At 40.9% G+C, this 19,426-nt stretch overlaps 1 protein-coding gene across 6 annotated transcripts in view; it reads left to right on the top strand.

Annotated features, from left to right (window-relative positions):
- The window catches only part of LOC124553733, a 161,204-nt gene that overhangs the window by 120,562 nt on the left and 21,216 nt on the right, over nucleotides 1-19,426 (top strand). For all 6 annotated transcript variants that reach the window (XM_047127661.1, XM_047127662.1, XM_047127660.1 and 3 more), the window contains one exon: nucleotides 11,363-11,464. In XM_047127661.1, coding sequence (XP_046983617.1) covers nucleotides 11,363-11,464 — 102 coding nt within the window. The remainder of the gene's footprint in view (nucleotides 1-11,362; nucleotides 11,465-19,426) is intronic.

Raw genomic sequence — 19,426 nt, 5'->3', positions numbered from 1 at the left:
AAAAAGGGGCCGTAAACTTTAAACCGTGAGATTGCACAAAACACGTTAACTTTTGGTGAATTGCGAATTTGCTGCACGAATGCGTGAGGATTCTCTGCCGCCCAGATTCGCACATTGTGTCTGTTCACTTCACCATTAAGAAAAAATGTTGCTTCATCACTGAAAACAAGTTTCACACTGAACGCATCCTCTTCCATGAGCTGTTGCAACCGCGGCGAAAATTCAAAGCGTCTGACTGTGTCATTGGGTGTCAGGGCTTGTAGCAATTGTAAACGGTAATGCTTCTGCTTTAGCCTTTTCCGTAAGATTTTCCAAACCGTCGGCTGTGGTACGTTTAGCTCCCTGCTTGCTTTATTCGTCGACTTCCGCGGGCTACGCGTGAAACATGCCCGCACGCGTTCAACCGTTTCTTCGCTCACTGCAGGCCGACCCGTCGATTTCCCCTTACAGAGGCATCCAGAAGCTTTAAACTGCACATACCATCGCCGAATGGAGTTATCAGTTGGTGGATTTTTGTTGAACTTCGTCCTGAAGTGTCGTTGCACTGTTATGACTGACTGATGTGAGTGCATTTCAAGCACGACATACGCTTTCTCGGCTCCTGTCGCCATTTTGTCTCACTGTGCTCTCGAGCGCTCTGGCGGCAGAAACCTGAAGTGCGGCTTCAGCCGAACAAAACTTTATGAGTTTTTCTACGTATCTGTAGTGTGTCGTGACCATATGTCAATGAATGGAGCTACAGTGAATTTATGAAATTGCTTCAATCATTTGTAATAGCCCTGTAGATACAGAAACTAGCCAGATCGGTACAGACCAACTTTCACTATAGCTTCTGCAGTGGGAACAGAGAAGCCCGTGTCCAAAGCTGATATGGCCACTCCACATCGGCACAAATAGACACCCTGCAAGTGCATTCATGAAGTAACTATTAGTACTGGCCACACAGCGATTTATGTACCGTCAGAGGTCTGACACTATTTCGATCGAATTCGGTCGTACTCCACGTGAGCAGGGAGCGAAGGAATAAACGATCGGTGTCTACTTTTTCAGGGTAACGTCACTTCCTCGACTTTCACTTTCTGATGCCGTCGATATGTCGGTAATCCGTTTTCACTTTGATAGACTGTTACATTGGGCTTGTGAAATAACAACAGACTTCTTGTCACAACTTTATTAATCACCTACGTGCAGATATCGATCGTGTTCTTTTAAATTGAACTGCACGTCCTACAGTGTCCTCTAGTACCCACCGGATCGGTAAACAGCTGCTTGTCTCATCTCGCCCGACTGACCGGGCCCATCTCCGGTGCCGTACTGTCGAGAGTGCTGCGTCGTCTGTCAGTGCTGCAGGGGAACTGGTTTCCCTTCCTCTTCTGCTGTCCCTCTAAAGTATAAACATACACCACCGGATCAGAAATCGCACAGTACTAATTTGGTAACTGCTGTATCGAAAGTGCACACAAAATACCAAATGAAAAATCTGTTTGTACTGAAAAAAACGAGCTGTTTGGAATCGATAAATAACTGCTCCAGTTGCTTTATTTTACTCCACTCTGAAACCAGCCTTGTTACTGAAGCCATTCTCTATTGAAGTCTGGAAGTGTCAATGAAAATATCACCAGAAGTCGTACATAGTGGTGTTATGAATATTTAAATAATTTACAGGACAAGAATGTAGGCTCTGAGTGTGGAACACTTTTAAGTTTAAATATGTACAGCAAAAGTACAGGAAAAGACGAAGAAGGAGAAGAAGAAAAACGTAGCTTACATAGTGATGTGCTGAAGCAAAGTCAGGTGATAACAAAAGTAAGGTCAGTTAGATTTAATAGTGATGTGATCAATAAAATTGTAGGGTAATTGGCCACATCACGGTTATAAATACTGTACTTTTTCGTACATAGAAAGTATCGGTGTGACCTCCTCTTCTCTCGTTTCTTTCGCTGATCTTTCCTGTTCTTTCTTCCTTCTTCGTACCGTGGCTATATCTCAAGATTTTCAATGCAGAAATGTAGTGAAAAAGGGGCACACATGTGCGGTGATTCACGATATCGTACTGTTGTCAGGGAGCATCACTCGTGCCTCTGGTTTGAAAATACTGGTGACTGAAGTACGAACATTTCACAAAAGGAAAACATGTATGTGTTCTCTTTTCTTTTAAAACTATAAATAGTAGCATAGCTAGTACTATCTATTGCTCTACTAAACTGAACATGCACGACACCATTGATGAAGTTTCAACCTCGAATGAAGTTTATTAATATCAATTAACTGAAATAAAAGATAACTCGTCCAATCCAGAAGTCACTCACAGTTAGAGTAATTAGTTTCTGGTATGTGTGTAGCGGTCGTCAATACTTAAAAGATTGTTTCAGTAATTCTATGACTGTTTGTTTACGAGTTGCTAAGCGACGTATGAACGAGCTGGCTGTGCAATGATTAATATTTGTCGTATCCAGACAGTAAATTGCTTCTCGCTTGCTTTGAGCATCAAGACAATTACTATATCTAAAAACAAAGATGATGTGACTTACCGAACGAAAGCCCTGGCAGGTCGATAGACACACAAACAAACACAAACATACACACAAAATTCTAGCTTTCGCAACAAACGGTTGCTTCGTCAGGAAAGAGGGAAGGAGAGGGAAAGACAAAAGGAAGTGGGTTTTAAGGGAGAGGGTAAGGAGTCATTCCAATCCCGGGAGCGGAAAGACTTACCTTAAGGGGAAAAAAAGGACGGGTATACACTCGCACACACAATTACTATGCCGCTCGTGTAAGTCTTTGATAGTTATTATCAATCTAATGTCCGCAAATTGCGGTTAATGTTACTGAATCACACACGCGACGATAACGCCCGATATCCAGTCGCGTATCTTAAACTCCACGCCCATATTTGAGAGTTTGCACGCGATTTGTTTGCTCCAAAGTCGGGCCGTGGTTCCCTAAATAATTTTTAAATCAACTCTGGGTTGTAAATTAACAATTCTATGCCCATTCATGAAAGTTACAGAAGATCCGCATTCGACGACTACTTGATCACGCACTCGAGCAACACAGAAGTTTTCGTTCTTGCATAACGCAATAAGGTGATTTTCTATGCCAAAACATATTTATATCCCTCTCATTAAAACTCGTTACCTATTAAATGTAAATAATTAAATTATTTACTCTGCAAATAATCAATAAAGTTTAGAAATGAATTACATATATAAAAAATCTCAAGTTGATATGACGTCCTGGGTCACTACTTGTTTCGACTCCCCTACACTCGTGTAACGCAAAGTAGATCCGACTATATTGGACATTCCCATCTAATGTTACATTGGCTTGCTTTAGTGTTATAAGGAATTATATTGTGTTCTTCGAATTTTCAAAATGCACGGTTTTCCAATGAAATGCTAAAGGTAATTGTTTAGTTTTAATAAAATTGTTGTAGTTGCAGTGGACCGTGCATCTGCTTCAAGTGTGCATGAGTGGGCAAAAGTTAGAACACAGGCAACTGTAGAGCCCACTAATGTGGCATGTGGAGTGCTGACAAGAGAAGGACAAATTTATTAACATTTCAGTACAGCCACAAAATTTTGGAATGCCTTTAAGGGACAGCATATACTCATATACAGGAAACTTCTGTTTCATAGTGTGCACTGCTTGTTCCCTGAATCTTTGCAAGTGGACATAAATTTATATTTTTCCATATATATCGATAATGTATGCTTGCTCCATTGTGTGAAGAATTATAAGCTGATTCACTGTGTATGTTCATGATGGGTAGAGACCACAAACCCAGTTTCAAGAGATTTAATTCCATCTGTCACATTCCTATTCTGTATGTGACGAATGCTGACATCAGCCACATAAGCTCACATCCTTTTTACTTATATTAATAATGTTTACAATAGCTATGTTTTCAGCACCTTAACCAGTAGAAAATGACAGAAGTCAAAATTGCAATGGTAGAAATTATTATTGTAACTAGGTAAGTCAGTGGCGAACACGCCATCGTGTTAAAACTTAAATCCTTTATTCGTGTCCTGAAAGGCACATTTTACAAATTCTATTATGATTGTGGACTGTGTGACATTTCAGTGTTTCCTTGACTGTCCTTCAAAGTAAGTCATTAGAACATCGATTAATTTGTTTCTAGAGCTCCAGAATTTTAAGTTAATACATATTTGCTGTCAAAGTGTCACACATCTGCAATAGAAATGAATATGTAACACATCAAATCTGAATTGATACAAAACCTGCCATTTCCATTGAAGTGAAACATCTCAGCCATCATCAACTGCCTTCTGACGACACGTATCGGGTAAAGCCCCCTGCAGGCTTCACGGTGCATCTGCGTCACTCCCATACATGTTGTGATATCACCAATGTACCTCCCATTGGTAGTTGTCTGGGTGTTTTCTCACTTGTCATCACCTGGCAGAGAATCCCTCCCTCTGTCTCTCACCCATTCTCCTTACTTACTTCGTGTTCTGCCCACCTCTGTTACATTCCCATTATGGCCATAATCACAGTGGTTTTCGGTCTGTCTCACAGGGAACAAGTATTTCTGTCACACTCTCAGCACTATCCATCTTTATCCAAGCCCTTTCTATTTCTGTAGTCTTCCTTCCACATAATTTTCTAATCTTGCACCATTATTTCTCACTTTTTCTCTGACCGGTAACCTTCTTCTTCACATTAATTCCTTCTGAACTGCTGTCACACATTTGTGTTCGATGTCATTACTCAAATTCAGCAAGTATGCTATGAGGAAATACCATAATGCAACATTGATATTACTGACACATTGTGAAGTCCATATATTCATTATTATTATTATTATTATTATTATTACTGTTATCATTATCTTACAGTAATAATAATAATAATAATAATAATATATTAATGAAATATTATCTTCTGTCAGAGACAGCAAAGGACCTGGAAGAGCAGCTAAACAGAATGGACAGTGTATTGAAAGGAGGATATAAGATGAACATCAACAAAAGTAAAACGAGGATAATGGCATGTAGTCGAGTTAAATCGGGTGATGCTGCAGGAATTAGATTAGGAAATGAGACTATTAAAGTAGTAAATGTGTTTTGCTGTTTGGGGAGCAAAAGAACTGATGATGTTCGAAGTAGAGAGGATATCAAATGTAGACTGGCAATGGCGAGGAAAGTGTTTCTGAAGAAGAGAAATTTGTTAACATTGAGTATAGATTGAAGTGTCAGGAAGTCGTTTCTGAAAGTGTTTGTATGGAGTGTAGCCATGCATGGATTTGAAATGTGGACGATAAATAGTTTTGACAAGAAGAGAATAGAAGCTTTCGAAATGTGGTGCTACAGAAGAATGCTGAAGATTAGATTGGTAGATCGCATAACTAATGAGGAGGTATTGAATAGAATTGAGGAGAAGAGAAATTTGCGGCACAGCTGACTAGAAGAAGGGATCGGTTGGTAGGACATATTCTGAGGCATCAAGGGATCACCAATTTAGTATTGGAGGGCAGCGTGGAGAGTAAAAATTGTAGAGGGAGACCAAGAGATGAATACACTAAACAGATTCAGAAGGAAGTAGGTTGCAGTAAGTACTGGGAGATGAAGAAGCTTGTACAGGATAGAGTAGCATGGAGAGCTGCATCAAACCAGTCTTTGGACTGAAGACCACAACAACAAGAACAAGAACAACAACATTATCTTCGTTTTATGTTACTCATGTACTGTACGAATTGCAATGTTGACTCACTGTGGGTAGATGTAAGAGAAGTTCACAACGCCCTAATCTTGTGAGGTGAAGTACACGGATAAATAGATAAATAAATACATCTCGAACTGCATGTTATTATGTTATGTACTATTCTTGGTTTTCCTATCTGTCCTACTAATTCCAAACTTGCCTCTCTCCATTGGTATCTCAGCAACCCCTATTTACAATCATCACTCAACCGACTTTTTGTATTATATTGCATCTGACAGAACTAATAAATTTCGAGAGTGTTCTTCTCTTTTTAGGGCTCCAGCATTTTCAAGTTCATGCACCTTTACTGTTATAGTGTCACTCATCTGCAGTATAAATAAATCTGTAACACATCACATCTGAATTGATAAAAAAATCCACCATTTCCATCGAAGTGAAACATTTCAGCCATCAGCAATAGGCTTCTGGCAGGAAGTACTGGATACATTAGCAGTCTCAAATGTTTAAATGTTATGATAGGTAAAAAAATTACTATCACAAGTGCAAAAATTCAAAGTGAGGGGGAAAAATGAGAGGAAGAAAAACTAAGAGCAATTGAAAAAGTTATTACAGTGATAAAAATGATGTGACACAGGAATAGAAATAAGAAAAATATTACACTTAACCTAATTCATTGACAAAAAAATAATGACCAGACTCATTTTGATAAAGATTTAAAAATAAAAAATTTCTAAGCACCTGATGAGATTTAAAACCACAACTTTTTGCATAGAAAGCCTGTACCTCAACTGTTATGCTTTGCAACCAGCCTGTTAAATGTTCCTTCCTTAAAGCTGTAGAGTAGGGGTGTCCATTGTCAAGTCCACGGCCCATATGCAGCCCAAGAAGTGAGCATCTATCATGTGAATGACAAAAGAAAGGACAAAAGGAGAGAGAGAGAGAGAATTCCTTTAAGTAAAGTTACAATAAACCAAATATTTTCAATTGTAAACTTGTGCCATATGAAGCTCACATTAGATTATCTCTCTCTCTCTCTCTCTCTCTCTCTCTCTTTTTCTCCCCCCCTCTCCAGCTCTCTCTCTCTCTCTCTCTTTCTCCCCCCCCCCCCTCTCTCTCTCTCTCTTTTTCTCCCCCCCCCCCCCTCTCTCTCTCTCTCTCTCTCTCTCTCTCTCTCTCTCTCTCTCTCTCTCTCTCTTTCTCTCCCCCCCCCTCTCCATCTCTCTCTATCTCTCTCTCTCTCTCTCTTTCTTTCTTTCTTTCTTCCTCCCTCCCTCCCTCCCTGCCCCCCTTTCCCAGCCGTTATTGTTAGTGTTAAGTATATTACCTGGCTCAAAAATACTCATCTTCTTCGAAAGTGACCCATTTAAGCCAAAAGGTTGAACGCCCCTGTTGTAGAGCATCAAACAAAATCATGAAATTTTTTTCCATTGATTACTTGCATACAAGAAGGGGGGAGGTCTCATTTGAGAGTAATCACAGGGTGATTGGCTGCAGGGCGTGATACGTGGGACTAACATGCATCGGCATATAGTTTGTTTCAGTTGATCCCACTGCTGAGGACTTCTCCTTATAAGTGAACATTATTGTGGACCACCAGCATACCTTCATGCTAGGTGTCTTCCCTATTCCAGCACTATAACTGTCTAGTTCACAAAGCCAGAATTGTGCTGCAGTGGTTTGAGGAGCACGATTACTAAACTTACACAGATATTTCGGCCATTAAATTTGGCTCGTTTGAGCACGATGGACTACGTCTGGTACATTATCGGGTGCCAGGTCCGCACTCAAAAACCACAGCCGTGTGGTGCCACATTCCTCTGACAGCATACCGAGGACTCGTCAAATTCGTGAAATGCTGCCGTATTACGTTCCGAAGGTGTGTTACACAATTGTGCAAGTGGTTATAATGTTCTGCCTCAGTAGTGTGTAAACTCTATCCTAGAATTAGGAACGAATAGTTCCTTCTTTGGGGAGGAGAGAGGGTTGCAGTGGAGAAAATTTAGAAGGAAGGGCAGTTCCTTCAGATCACAAGATGAGAGGGAAGATGAAACTTTTTTTCTTTATTTGTCAACCCTTTTTTTTGTGGGGGGGGGGGATCTTTTCATCTCCATTTTGCACTGTAGATGGACATATGTCAACTTTGAGTACACTATTACTGCTGTCTGTAGATGTTGGCTGTAATATTTTTTCCAGCAACGCTTTAAAGTTGGTCAATAATTTGCTGATTTTTTTTAATGGTAGTAAACAGCTAGCTGTCAGACTTGAATTGCTGCAATTATCAGAGTAAAGAACTTAACATACGTGCAACAGCAAATTGTCGAACAACTTTAAGTGTTGCTGAAAAAAATATTACATCCGACAACTACAGACGGTAATAATGGTTTACTCAAAATTGATACGTCCATCTACAGTGTCAGGACATGTGTTTATGAACGCAATAATGCTGAAGTAAGCTTTCGTGCTAAAGTAAAACGTGAAGCAGCTTACTGTCTTCTAGTTCTCTGCGTAAGAAGAAACAGAGCTCGGAGGAAGAATTTGACAATATTTCCCCCCTACTAGAGTACGATTGACGTGTTTTGGCACACTGTGACTGGATCTGAAGTCCTACAATATGTTTGTTTACAATAATTGCGACTTCACTGAATTCAGCTCTTGAAAGTTGTGCTCTGTATATGTCACTAAAGTACAAATGCCTTAAACTACTAATTTGTTATTCTATCTTGTTGTCATGGGTTTGCATTATTACAGTTGCCCCCAACATAAAGTGTGTCGTTTTCCTTATTTAGTGATTGACTCCCATTTCCTTCCCATCCGATTTTGTGTCCGGTGCTCTCGGCAGTATATTTAATGGCACGCTTGCCTGTTGTTTCCTGCACATTCTTTTGGTGTCCAATTTGGCTGTCTACAGAAACCGTTCACCCTGCTCTATTTTTCTTTGCTCTCTCCAGTAGGTGTCTCCTCGTCCTTACTACAGGTGCTACAGGTGTTCCCCTCTCATCCTGGGGCCTCGGTGAGGTGAGTCCCGAAATTCGATAAATATATATTTTAACGTAATATTACGAACAATCCGTGTACAAATGATTAACATTCTTCAAAGTGCTCTCCACGGGCATCTACGCATTTTTTCCACAGACTCGCACGTCCCCGGCGTTCCCCCTCGAAAGCCTAGTTTTGTGGATCTCTTTCGAGGCTGTCGTCACAGCCGTTCGGACAGCCTCGTTGCTGTCTAAAAGGTGTCCTGCGAATACTTTCTCGATCTCGAGAAGTTGCCAGGAGCGAAGTCGGGACTCTGGATTGGCGTTGCCACATTATGTTTCACCAGAAACTCACAGATGCACAGAGATGTGTGGCCAGGCTCATTACCGTGATGTGGCAGCCTGGTAGAGGCGAGTCCTTTCCGCAGTCTTTCGGGAACACCCACAAACCGGGCAACGTTAACATTCTGTCTAAAACGTTTCTTCCTACATTTCCAATTTTGGTAATAGGTGTTGATATGTAAAATAATTCATTAGTTGATCTGTAGAATTTTTGTAGGTCAATTCTTCAAAGTACTCGCAATGTATTTATGGGCCACCGTATTTCTCGTGCCGAAAGGATACTGCTAATCGGCGCCCCTCTAACTGCGGATCAGCTCTTCGTAGCGGACTACTACTACTTTTGCGTCAAAATGTGCCAAAAGAGATTTCCGTCATTCGATGTATCGACTAGAATAACAAACTGAGATAGCTCGAACTGATGTATTGACTATAATATACAATTCTCGACTGTGCCAGATTGACTACATCTGCACGTATTCCAGTCGGCGAGGGAATACATATCTGTCGAGAGTCCGTCACCACAGTAACACTCGTTACAAATACTTGTATATTTTGATGTTATTTGTTTTCTGGCGAGTATTTTCTTTGACATCACAGAGATCACATTCTCCCCGTGCCCTTCGTCTGCAGCACCTGAGAACAGATGACTCCATCCGGAAGGCAGAAGTGTCCGTTCGCAGCCTGCCTCAGCGGTAGCACGGGATCGGTACAACTCCGATTCGCACAGACTGTAAAATGCTCCCTCAAAGTGGAGTGCTTCCCAGTTACCAAATACCCTAACTTGTGAACATCTTTTGTAAATTGACGGAGAGCAGGGAAGTGGAACATCTCAGTAAAAAGTGTCAAATCAAAAGTCCTTCAGCTGTGTAAATTTCCAGTTTTGTTTTATTTGTGCTACCAATTTGTGTTACATTACACCATCTGCATGCTCTCTGACCAACATGTAGGAAGACTTCCAGCTTCAGTACAATCAAAATAGGGGCAGCCTTCAGTCAGTGGTATCTGTATATTTCTTCTCGACACAGCGATCCGTTTGATCCTCGCTCGAGACACAGTATTATGGCACGTACCTGTCTTATCGGTTAGCGGTTTCATTTAACAGTTGTGCTATAGTGTTCGAAATGAAAGTCTGCAATATATTTGTATGTTTTAGACACATTTAACTTTTACTAGTGACAAATTGGCCTATACGATCAGGTACGCTTTTTTGACGAGGATTCGTAATTCATACCAGTCTGATCTCATTTGACATGTAAATAAGTTTTTGTACTTGAAAATGCCCTAAGCTGAAATCTGTGTCATATAACAGTAAAATAAAAATTATTTCAGTCAAATGGTGGCAACACCATTCGATAAAGCATATCAGTATTTTCAGGACGGCGATACGCGTCTCATCGGAAACGAGCTTCGTGTCCCACTGCCGTCTCGTCCACAGAGAGTGTTCCGTCCGACACGAGCCACTTTCTGAGCCTAATTTAGAGGAGGAGCTCGGAGAAGCCTTCCGGCACCTAAGCCCTGCTCACGGAGCCTATTTCGTGCCATGTGTGTCGACACCTGCACTCCTGTAATCGTTCGGAACTGCCACACGTGTGTGTAGCGTAGTGCACAGAACGTCCGCTTGCCACTGTATGCAGATATCTGTCCCACACGGCTGCCATTTTTCTTCCATTGCCCGTTACGTGATAGTCGTCGACCGACCCTGTCGCTAGAAACTCGTTTCAGATTCTCGAGATGTCACTTTGATTTGCGGTGGCATTCACTGCGGCATCCACCTGTCTCGTCCGTGCTCCGTTAGAGTGGGTATACGGAGCCTCTGAGCCACGTGTCACTGTCGTCCGAGCCGTGTCGAAGTGACGGCACGAGTTCTGCGGTGTCTACAGGTGACAAAGTTGCCGAAGGCTGCACGTAATCGACCCTCCTGGCAGAAATATGGACGGTTTCTGCCAAAAATTACATTACAGAGGAACCGGTGTACTGATATTGTAGCGTATTTGTGGATCGCAGTGTCCAGTATTAAAATTTCACCAGTGTTCAACATTTATTTTGACCACTGTATTTGATATACTGAAATATTATCTCTGGAAAGTAACTGACATCAGCAACTTTTGCTCATAATTTTAAACCAAGTACACAGATCAGTTAAGTGCCAGCCATAAACGCTAAATGAAACCCTACCAGTCGAGCAACTGTAAGAGTACGAAAAAACTGCACGCGATGATGTGGACTGCCTCTTGACTGTATTGTGCAAACTTCTTCGTAGTGATTGTCAGCGTGCTAACAGTTGTAACCTGGTGATATCAGATGTAGGTCAGTCGTGAGCCTTATCTTCTGTCTCCCATTTTACTGTCTTTTTCCAGGGAGCTGACCACCCAGACGTTACCTGTGTCGTGAGGACAGAGGAGAGAGACAGAGAGGAAGTGGGCGACATCGTGATTCTGGAACCGACGACAAATAGAGAGGTTCGTATTGTAATCGGTTAAGAGTCTCATATAGTAAGGAAAAATTGATAAAATGGGGAAGGCTAGAAAAAGGGCAAGTCACTAAGACCTACAAGTTGTAAGGCGGAGACTTTCTGCCCTATTATTTTTCTTTTTTTCTCGGCCAACTACAGGCCGTGTGGACCCGTAAGTTTTTTGACCGCTGGTTTCCTTTCTTCCCAGAACCTTCTCGTTCTTTCACTTCTTTCCTTTTTCTCCTGCTCAGAAATGTGATGTGTGGGCCTCCTTTTTAGTTGCTTCTCTTCAAATGATTTTATGCTGTTGACTTTGCTCCTGAATTTTCTCTGTTTTGAATCATCTGTAGTGTAATGCCAGTTTCTTGTGCATCTCTTTTCACTACTTTTGCCCACTTGGACTGCAATAATGTGATGCAATTGAACATCTTTTGCTCACTAAGTTTTTGTCCCTCCTCAATAGTTGTCCATAAAATTTTTACAGTTATTTTCAAATTGTTTCTGCAACCTTTACAGTGTACTTGTGAACCTCCTCGCTTTTTATATTCTTCCAAGTTTTCTGGTGAGCCAGAGTTTTCCTGAGTGTATTCTTTTAACTCTTTCCAAATTTTCCCAACTATTTGTTGTTGTTGTTGTTGTTGTTGTGGTCTTCAGTCCAGAGACTGGTTTGATGCAGCTCACCATGCTACTCTATCCTGTGCAAGCTTCTTCATCTCCCAATACTTACTGCAACCTACATCCTTCTGAATCTGCTTGGTGTATTCATCTCTTGGTCTCCCTCTATGATTTTTATCCTCCATGCTTCCCTCCAATACTAAATTGGTGATCCCTTGAGGCCTCAGAATATGCCCTACCAACTGATCCCTTCTTCTAGTCAAGCTCTGCCACAAATTTCTCTCCAATTCCCTTCAGTAACTCCTTATTAGTTATGTGATCTACTCATCTAAAATTCAGCATTCTTCTGTATCACCACATTTCGAGAGCTTCTATTCTCTTCTTGTCTAAACTATTTATTGTCCGCATTTCACTTCCATACGTGGCTATACTCCATACAAATACTTTCAGAAACGACTTTCTGACACTTAAATCTATAATCGATGTTAACAAATTTCTCTTCTTCAGAAACGCTTTCCTTGCCATTGCCAGTCTACTTTTCATATCCTCTCTGCTTCAACCATCATCAGTTATTTTGCTCCCCAAACAGCAGAACTCCTTTACTACTTTAAGTGTCTCATTTCCTAATCTAATTCCCTCAGCATCACCCGATTTAATTTGACTACATTCCATTATCTTCGTTTTGCTTCTGTTGATGTTCATCTTATATCCTCCTTTCAATACACTGTCCATTCCGTTCAGCTGCTCTTCCAGGTCCTTTGCTGTCTCTGACAGAATTACAATGTCATTGGCGAATCTCAAAGTTTTTATTTCTTCTCCATGGACTTCAATTCCTATTCCAAATTTTTCTTTTGTTTCCTTTACTGCTTGCTCAAGATAGAGATTGAATAACGTCGGGGAGAGGCTACAACCCTGTCTCACTCCCTTCCCAACCACTGCTTCCCTTTCATGCCCCTCAACTCTTATAACTGCCATCTGGTTTCTGTACAATTCGTAAATAGCCTTTCACGCCCTGTATTTTACCCCTACCACCTTCAGAATTTGAAAGAGAGTTTTCCAGTCAACATTGTGAAAAGCCTTCTCTAAGTATACAAATACTAGAAATGCAAGTTTGCCTCTCCTTAATCTCTTTTCTAAGATAAGTTGTAGAGTCAGTATTGCCTTACGTATTCCAATATTTCTACGGAATCCAAACTGATCTTCCCCGAGGTCAGCCTCTACCAGTTTTTCCGTTTGTCTGTAAAGAATTCGTGTTAGTATTTTGCAGCCGTGACTTTTTAAACTGATATTATACATCTTTCTCACCAGATGGTAGAGTTTTGTCGTGGTTGGCTCCCCCGAGGCTGTCAGTAGTTCTAATGGAATGTTGTCTACTCCCGGGGCCTCGTTTCGACCCAGGTCTTTCAGTGGTCTGTCAAACTCTTCACGCAGTATCGTATCTCCCATTTCATCTTCATCTACGTCCTCTCCCATTTCCATTATATTGTCCTTCAAGTACATAGCCCTTGTATAGAGCCTCTATATACTCTTTGCACCTTTTTGCTTTTCCTTCTTTGCTTTTCCAACTATCCCTTCTTATTTGCGATAAGACACTCCAAAGCATAGAGTTGTTCCGGTTTCATAAATGAATTATAACGCTCAGTTTCGGCCTCATAGGATATAACTCGTTTGTCGTACCTGTTCCATTTGGACTGTAAGCGAAGCCTAATTTTACATTCTTCCTTAGACTTCCTCTTTGTTCATTTTATCGGATCAGACACATTCCCTCATTTTTCTGTATTTCTAAATTCTGTCCGAAGAGGTCTCAGAATGCCAACGGAACCAGTCAACCGCCGTGTCACCCTCAGTCGACAGGGGCCACTGGATGCAGATTGCACAGGCATGTGTTCAGCACACCACTGTCCTGACTCGTGTCAGTTTTTGTGACCAGAGCCACGCCGAGTAACTCCCCACACACACACACACACACACACACACACACACACACAAAATATATTATGGAATAGTAGTTGTATTTGCAGATAATTTTATTATCTATTACATTTTGCACATCCCTGGGTAAGTAAGTGGCCAGAGGGTTTAAGGCTGAATACCTCACTCTCTTCTGTGCAACACTAAAGCTGAGACACAGATTGTGTAAGTCATTTCACCTTGTAGTATTATATTTATGAATTTTACAGTTATTTTCAGACTCTGATTGATTGTTGACAAACATCATAAGCGAGACTATAAATGTACTGTGAGGCTGATGTCAATAGTTAGTTAATTAGTAACTTGTTGCTCGACGTTTGAGCACCTATTTTATCGAAATGATGTAGAATGCATCAGTTTACAGACATCATTTGTGATTTAAAAATGCTTTATTTATTAGTCCTACTTGGGCAACTACACTTAAAAACAATGTCTATCCACTATCAGTTTTTAAATAGAAGTTCGCCCATTGAGTAGGAGGAGGTTGTCCTGGAGAAATGATTTTAGGTTATACAGAAGGCTTGCTTTGCTGTTTAAATAACTATCTGCAAGAGGTTCCGATGTAGACACAGCATATTATCCTTATTACTTGCTTCTATGCAACAAGCATTTTTGTCCTCAACAACCCCAGCTTTATAACTTTTTCAGAGTCAGCTATGACAAACTTTGGAGAGCTTAGATATGCCAGATGATATCTATCTTTTAGTTTAGGTTCGTGTCAGGATAAACACGAGAGAGTTCGGAATATTCTCTGTCATTTATTGATCTACCCTCAGCACTATTTATAATGGTATTGCCGGGGCCTTGAAATTCTATGCATTGTGTTTTATACAAGCAATGGGCCATATGCTGAGAAACAGTTAATAATTTAGAAGAAAATGTTATTTATTTTTCAAACTGTTGAAGTTTCTCCATTGAACTAAATTTTAATACTTGCATCATCATCAGCAAAGATAACTATTCCAGCTTTCGGATAATATGGCAGATCATTTATACAACAAGCTTCCAATTATCTGGTTTGTAGATTATGTATACGTAATTTGGGAATTAAAAAGAAGATATATGAAGCCTGAAGTATTTTAATACAGTTTGAGGAAATATTTTCATTTAGAATACACTACCATACATGTGATTCACGATTTGTTGCTAGAAGACAAAGCTGGCCCCAATCCTATTTTCGGACATCACTGAAAGATTTTTCTGTTGCAACATCTGCCACTGTTTTGCAGCAGCTTCTACTGAAAGTGCCTTTGGGAGCTACAGTAGTGAGGAATGTAATGCTGTTACATGTCTGACTGATATTGTGAAACCAATTTGTGGTTGTGGAAACACAGAGTGATTAAATAATAATGACAGTGGAGAGGAATTAGATCAGCTAAGTGATGCAGGTATGCTGAGCAATGTGTGTTCAGTAGAGGTAACTGAAGATGAGTTGATTTATGAAATTTTTGCTGCGCACATTGAGGTACTGAAATGTGTCAACCAGTTGTTAGAGTACGTAAAACAACACTCGTTTGAATATACTCATTTTCTCTGAGAAATGAGAACTATCGTCAGGGAAAAAGTGAATGAAAGCCGAAACAGAAAAAAAAATGGATGATTATTTTCTAAAGTGAAATGAAAGCAAGTAATACAAAATACAATTGTTACATTCCATCCTGTATTTTCCATTCTTTAATACAAAATACGGTGTGTTTTAAGTGTGAGCTTTTAAATAAGTTGCCAGTTCGTTGCGAATAATGTAAAAGTAATGCAGTGGACTTTCAAATGTGTACTCTGTATACAGTAAATGACAGTTTCCAGTAAAACTGTGCCCAATTTGGATTACTGGATTTTTGGTTATCCGTGCAATTTAAGGTCCACATTAATCTCAGTAATCAGGAACTTGCTACAAACGGTAGAGACAAGTGGGAACCCAAAATTGGAAAGTGCCATTTTGTGATGTAGTACAAAATGTGCGAGGCTAAACATGACGATGAATAGGATTTAGGTACTGCGTGAAGTTCAGAATAAGCTGTTGCTCCCTATCACCAAACAGCGTATTTGTATCTGAAATGAATGGGCGATTAAAGAATCTTCAGTGCGATTGTGAAAATATTCTAGACTGTCCCGAAAGTCAAATATTGATGAACGATGAAAATGTTGCCAGTGTCGTCGTGAAGAGAGATTCTCACGAGAATGAGGAAGAGTCTGCTGATGGTGACAATAATGAAAAAGAACCGTGCAGTGAAGAAGCTATTCATTCCTTTAAGATGCAAAGTGGTCAGGACTGCAGTTTGCAAAATGAAAAAATGTAGTATCCTATTGTGTTGGGTGTAGCACTTCGTAGGTATACGAAATGGATTGATCGCATACGTTCAGTTGTGGGTAAAGCAAGTGCTAGACTTCATTTTACTAGTAAAATACTGGGGAAGTGCCGTCAGTTTACAAAGGAGATTGCTTATGTTGTGTACATAGTTCCGTGTAGTCAGCGTGTAGACAACTTTCCCACTAGAGCGCGCCCCGCTAAGCACAACAGCACAGGCGCAGCACTCGTCCGTCTCCGCACTACGAGATGGCGCTGCCTTGGAGACGGACCAAATTCTGCTTCCGCCGATCCGCATATTAATATGTAACGCAGCCAATGAGATTGCTGCTAACGTAGAACGTTTTCTCCTCGCGGATCACACTCGTGAAGTGATACCTGAACGCACGAGGTATTATAATGAGTGTACAGACCTCTGATTAGTCAGTCTGCGTTTGTCTGTACCAGTCTGCATTTGTCTGCAGCAGTCTGTACCAGTCTATAGTCAAGTTTCAGTCTGCGCCTTATAAGATTCGATATTCCTGTACATAGCCATGAAGATAAAGGAATAGATACTTTGTCAAGTATCAGAGATATGTGAGAATAAGATTAATGTACCAAGATCAAAGGAACTTCAGATTGTCAATTGTAAACAGCATCCAGAATCAAGTTACGTAATGTCTATGCTTTTTATTATTTTAATAAATGTGTGTGAAAATTAATCAAGTTCTGTTTAAAGTTGGTCACCGTCAATCTGCTACTCTAAGCGTGCAAGTGGCTTTTCTATCATCTGACCTAATGGCAGAAGATAAACACGTCACAATAAGCCCACGAGACATATTGCTGACACTCGCCTACTTCGTTAGAGCGACAAGTCAAATAATCTGACGGTGTGTGTACTGAAGGTCTTACAGTACGCACACCACAGCTTATAAATCACTTGTGCGACTGGTTCTAGAATATTGCTCAAGTGTGTGGGACCTGTACCAGATAGGACTAACAGAGGATATTGAACGTGTACAGGGAAAGGCAGCTCAAATGGCCAGAGGTGTGTTTGATCTGTGGAACTGTGTCACAGAGATACTGAAGGAACTGAAACGGGGAGACTGTTGAAGATAAACATAAACTATCCCGAGAAAGTCTATTAACAAAGTTTAAGGGATCAGTTTTAAATGATGACTCTAGAAATATACTACAACCCCCTACGTATCACTCATGTAGGGGTTGTGAGGGCAAGATTATTAGAATAATTACTGCAGCTGCAGAGTCATTCAAACAGTCATTCTTCCCTGACTCCGTACACGAGGGATGTTTACCGTGCCGTGCACCTCACGGAAGTTTGCGGAGTATAGATGTAGATGCAGACTGTACGAACCGTGTGATGCCGTATATTTGCCGTCTTTAATGTTTGTGGGATTTTGCGGCAAAGTAACAAGTAAAAGCTCGGGGGCAAAACCGTATTTTGGACAACTGACCGGGTGGGTTTGCTACCGAGTGGTTAAGTCACAAAAATTGAAATCTGGACTGACACTACTTCTTATCATTGCTAGGCTGGCAGATCTTTGTATACGACAAGTGGCGTGGTTCTTAGTTCAGTAGTTCACTCACAGAGCAGTGAATGTTATTTCACTGAACTAACCTGCTAAGCACCTCGGAAATCGAGTGGTGTACAGCCGAGCACTGGCGGCAGGCAGGCCTGCTACCACTACCTGATAACATCGATTACTTGTGTGCTCTGTCGCACGTGAAACATTAGTACTATTGGGTTTGTGCTGGTTTGAGATTAAAACGATGTGATGTGTTTGTTAAAGATTGTAGAAATACGGATGTGACTGTTACAGTTCCACGGTTCGAAAAGATTGGAAGGTATGAGGGACACTGTGTTGCAAGAAGGTCAGAAATTGGGGGTGAATTGCAAAAGAATCATTCAGGTAGACTCATGCCACCTAAAGTGTTTAATAATGTAGGCTACATGTGTGATAAACAATGTTTTCAGTAGAATTATGCATTGTAATTGAAAGTTTACATTTACAAGTTAACTGCTATGCCATAATTCACTCAGGAAGTAGATAATTAGGAATTTACAGTCGGATAAAACTTTAAATTTCCTTTTCCAAAAAAATGTCTTTCGGACGCACACGAATTGGCAGCCGACCCACCGGTCTGTAGTCCTGCTTTGATGACCGTTTGGAATGTTCTGAACTAGACTGTGTGGTCAGTTCTCTGTGCCATTTGTAAGACGTGCGATACAAATTTTTTGGGTCTATCTATTATTTCTCTGTCTCGTATTCCAGTGAATACTGGTACAACATTTTTTGGTAGATGTTCAGTTGTCATAAAGTATCAGTTATTTGAACACCTTTGGTCCCAGTTGTTTGGGATAATCAGTGCTCTAGTGTAGTTGGAGGATGTGCATCAGAATTTGGAGTTCGAGCTGCAAAAATGGACCTACAGGTGATCCGTCACGAGCAGGCAGCTCGTGACGTCATAGAAGAAGCGCCATTTGAACAGACGGAGTCTCTTCCACCGTAACTATGACATTAGACAGATTTTCATACGCACGAGTGTTAAATTTTCACTGTGCACCTCCTCTCCCTCGTGAGTCTGGCACTGTACCGCACGGGACAGATGCGGCTGCAGTGGTGACGGTGCTCGAAGGACGTACTTCAACGGAGTGAGGCGGTTAAACCTCAGTCGCACAGACACCTGTATTATTGACAGTACGAGTGAGGATAGATTGATACTTACCACTCGGAGGAAGTGTCGAGTGGCAGACGGGCCGATAGCTTAGTCTGCTTTCGAGCGTACGTCTAAATGTGCTCGTCTACCACTCGACGCCTCTCTGTGTGGCGAGAAATGATCTGTCCTAATTCGTATTGTTGTTATTCCGTTCCAGGTTTTCCATTGTTTATGTACGCATATTAGTGCAATTTCAGTATAAAATTAACAACATTTTAGCACCAAAAGTAGACATCAGCCCTCAAGAGGGTGCACCGGTGTTTGTAACAAGAGCCGGTGTGCGGCGCACCTTGTATGTGTGTAAAGAATATTTTTCTTTATGTTACCGAGGTAAATGTGTATAAGCAAAATCACAGTTTA

Source organism: Schistocerca americana, chromosome 11 (assembly GCF_021461395.2).
Source record: "Schistocerca americana isolate TAMUIC-IGC-003095 chromosome 11, iqSchAmer2.1, whole genome shotgun sequence".
In the NCBI taxonomy this organism is placed as follows: domain Eukaryota; kingdom Metazoa; phylum Arthropoda; class Insecta; order Orthoptera; family Acrididae; genus Schistocerca; species Schistocerca americana.
The sequence above is the reverse complement of the archived record's forward strand: the minus strand, read 5'-3'. Positions and strand labels throughout refer to the sequence as shown.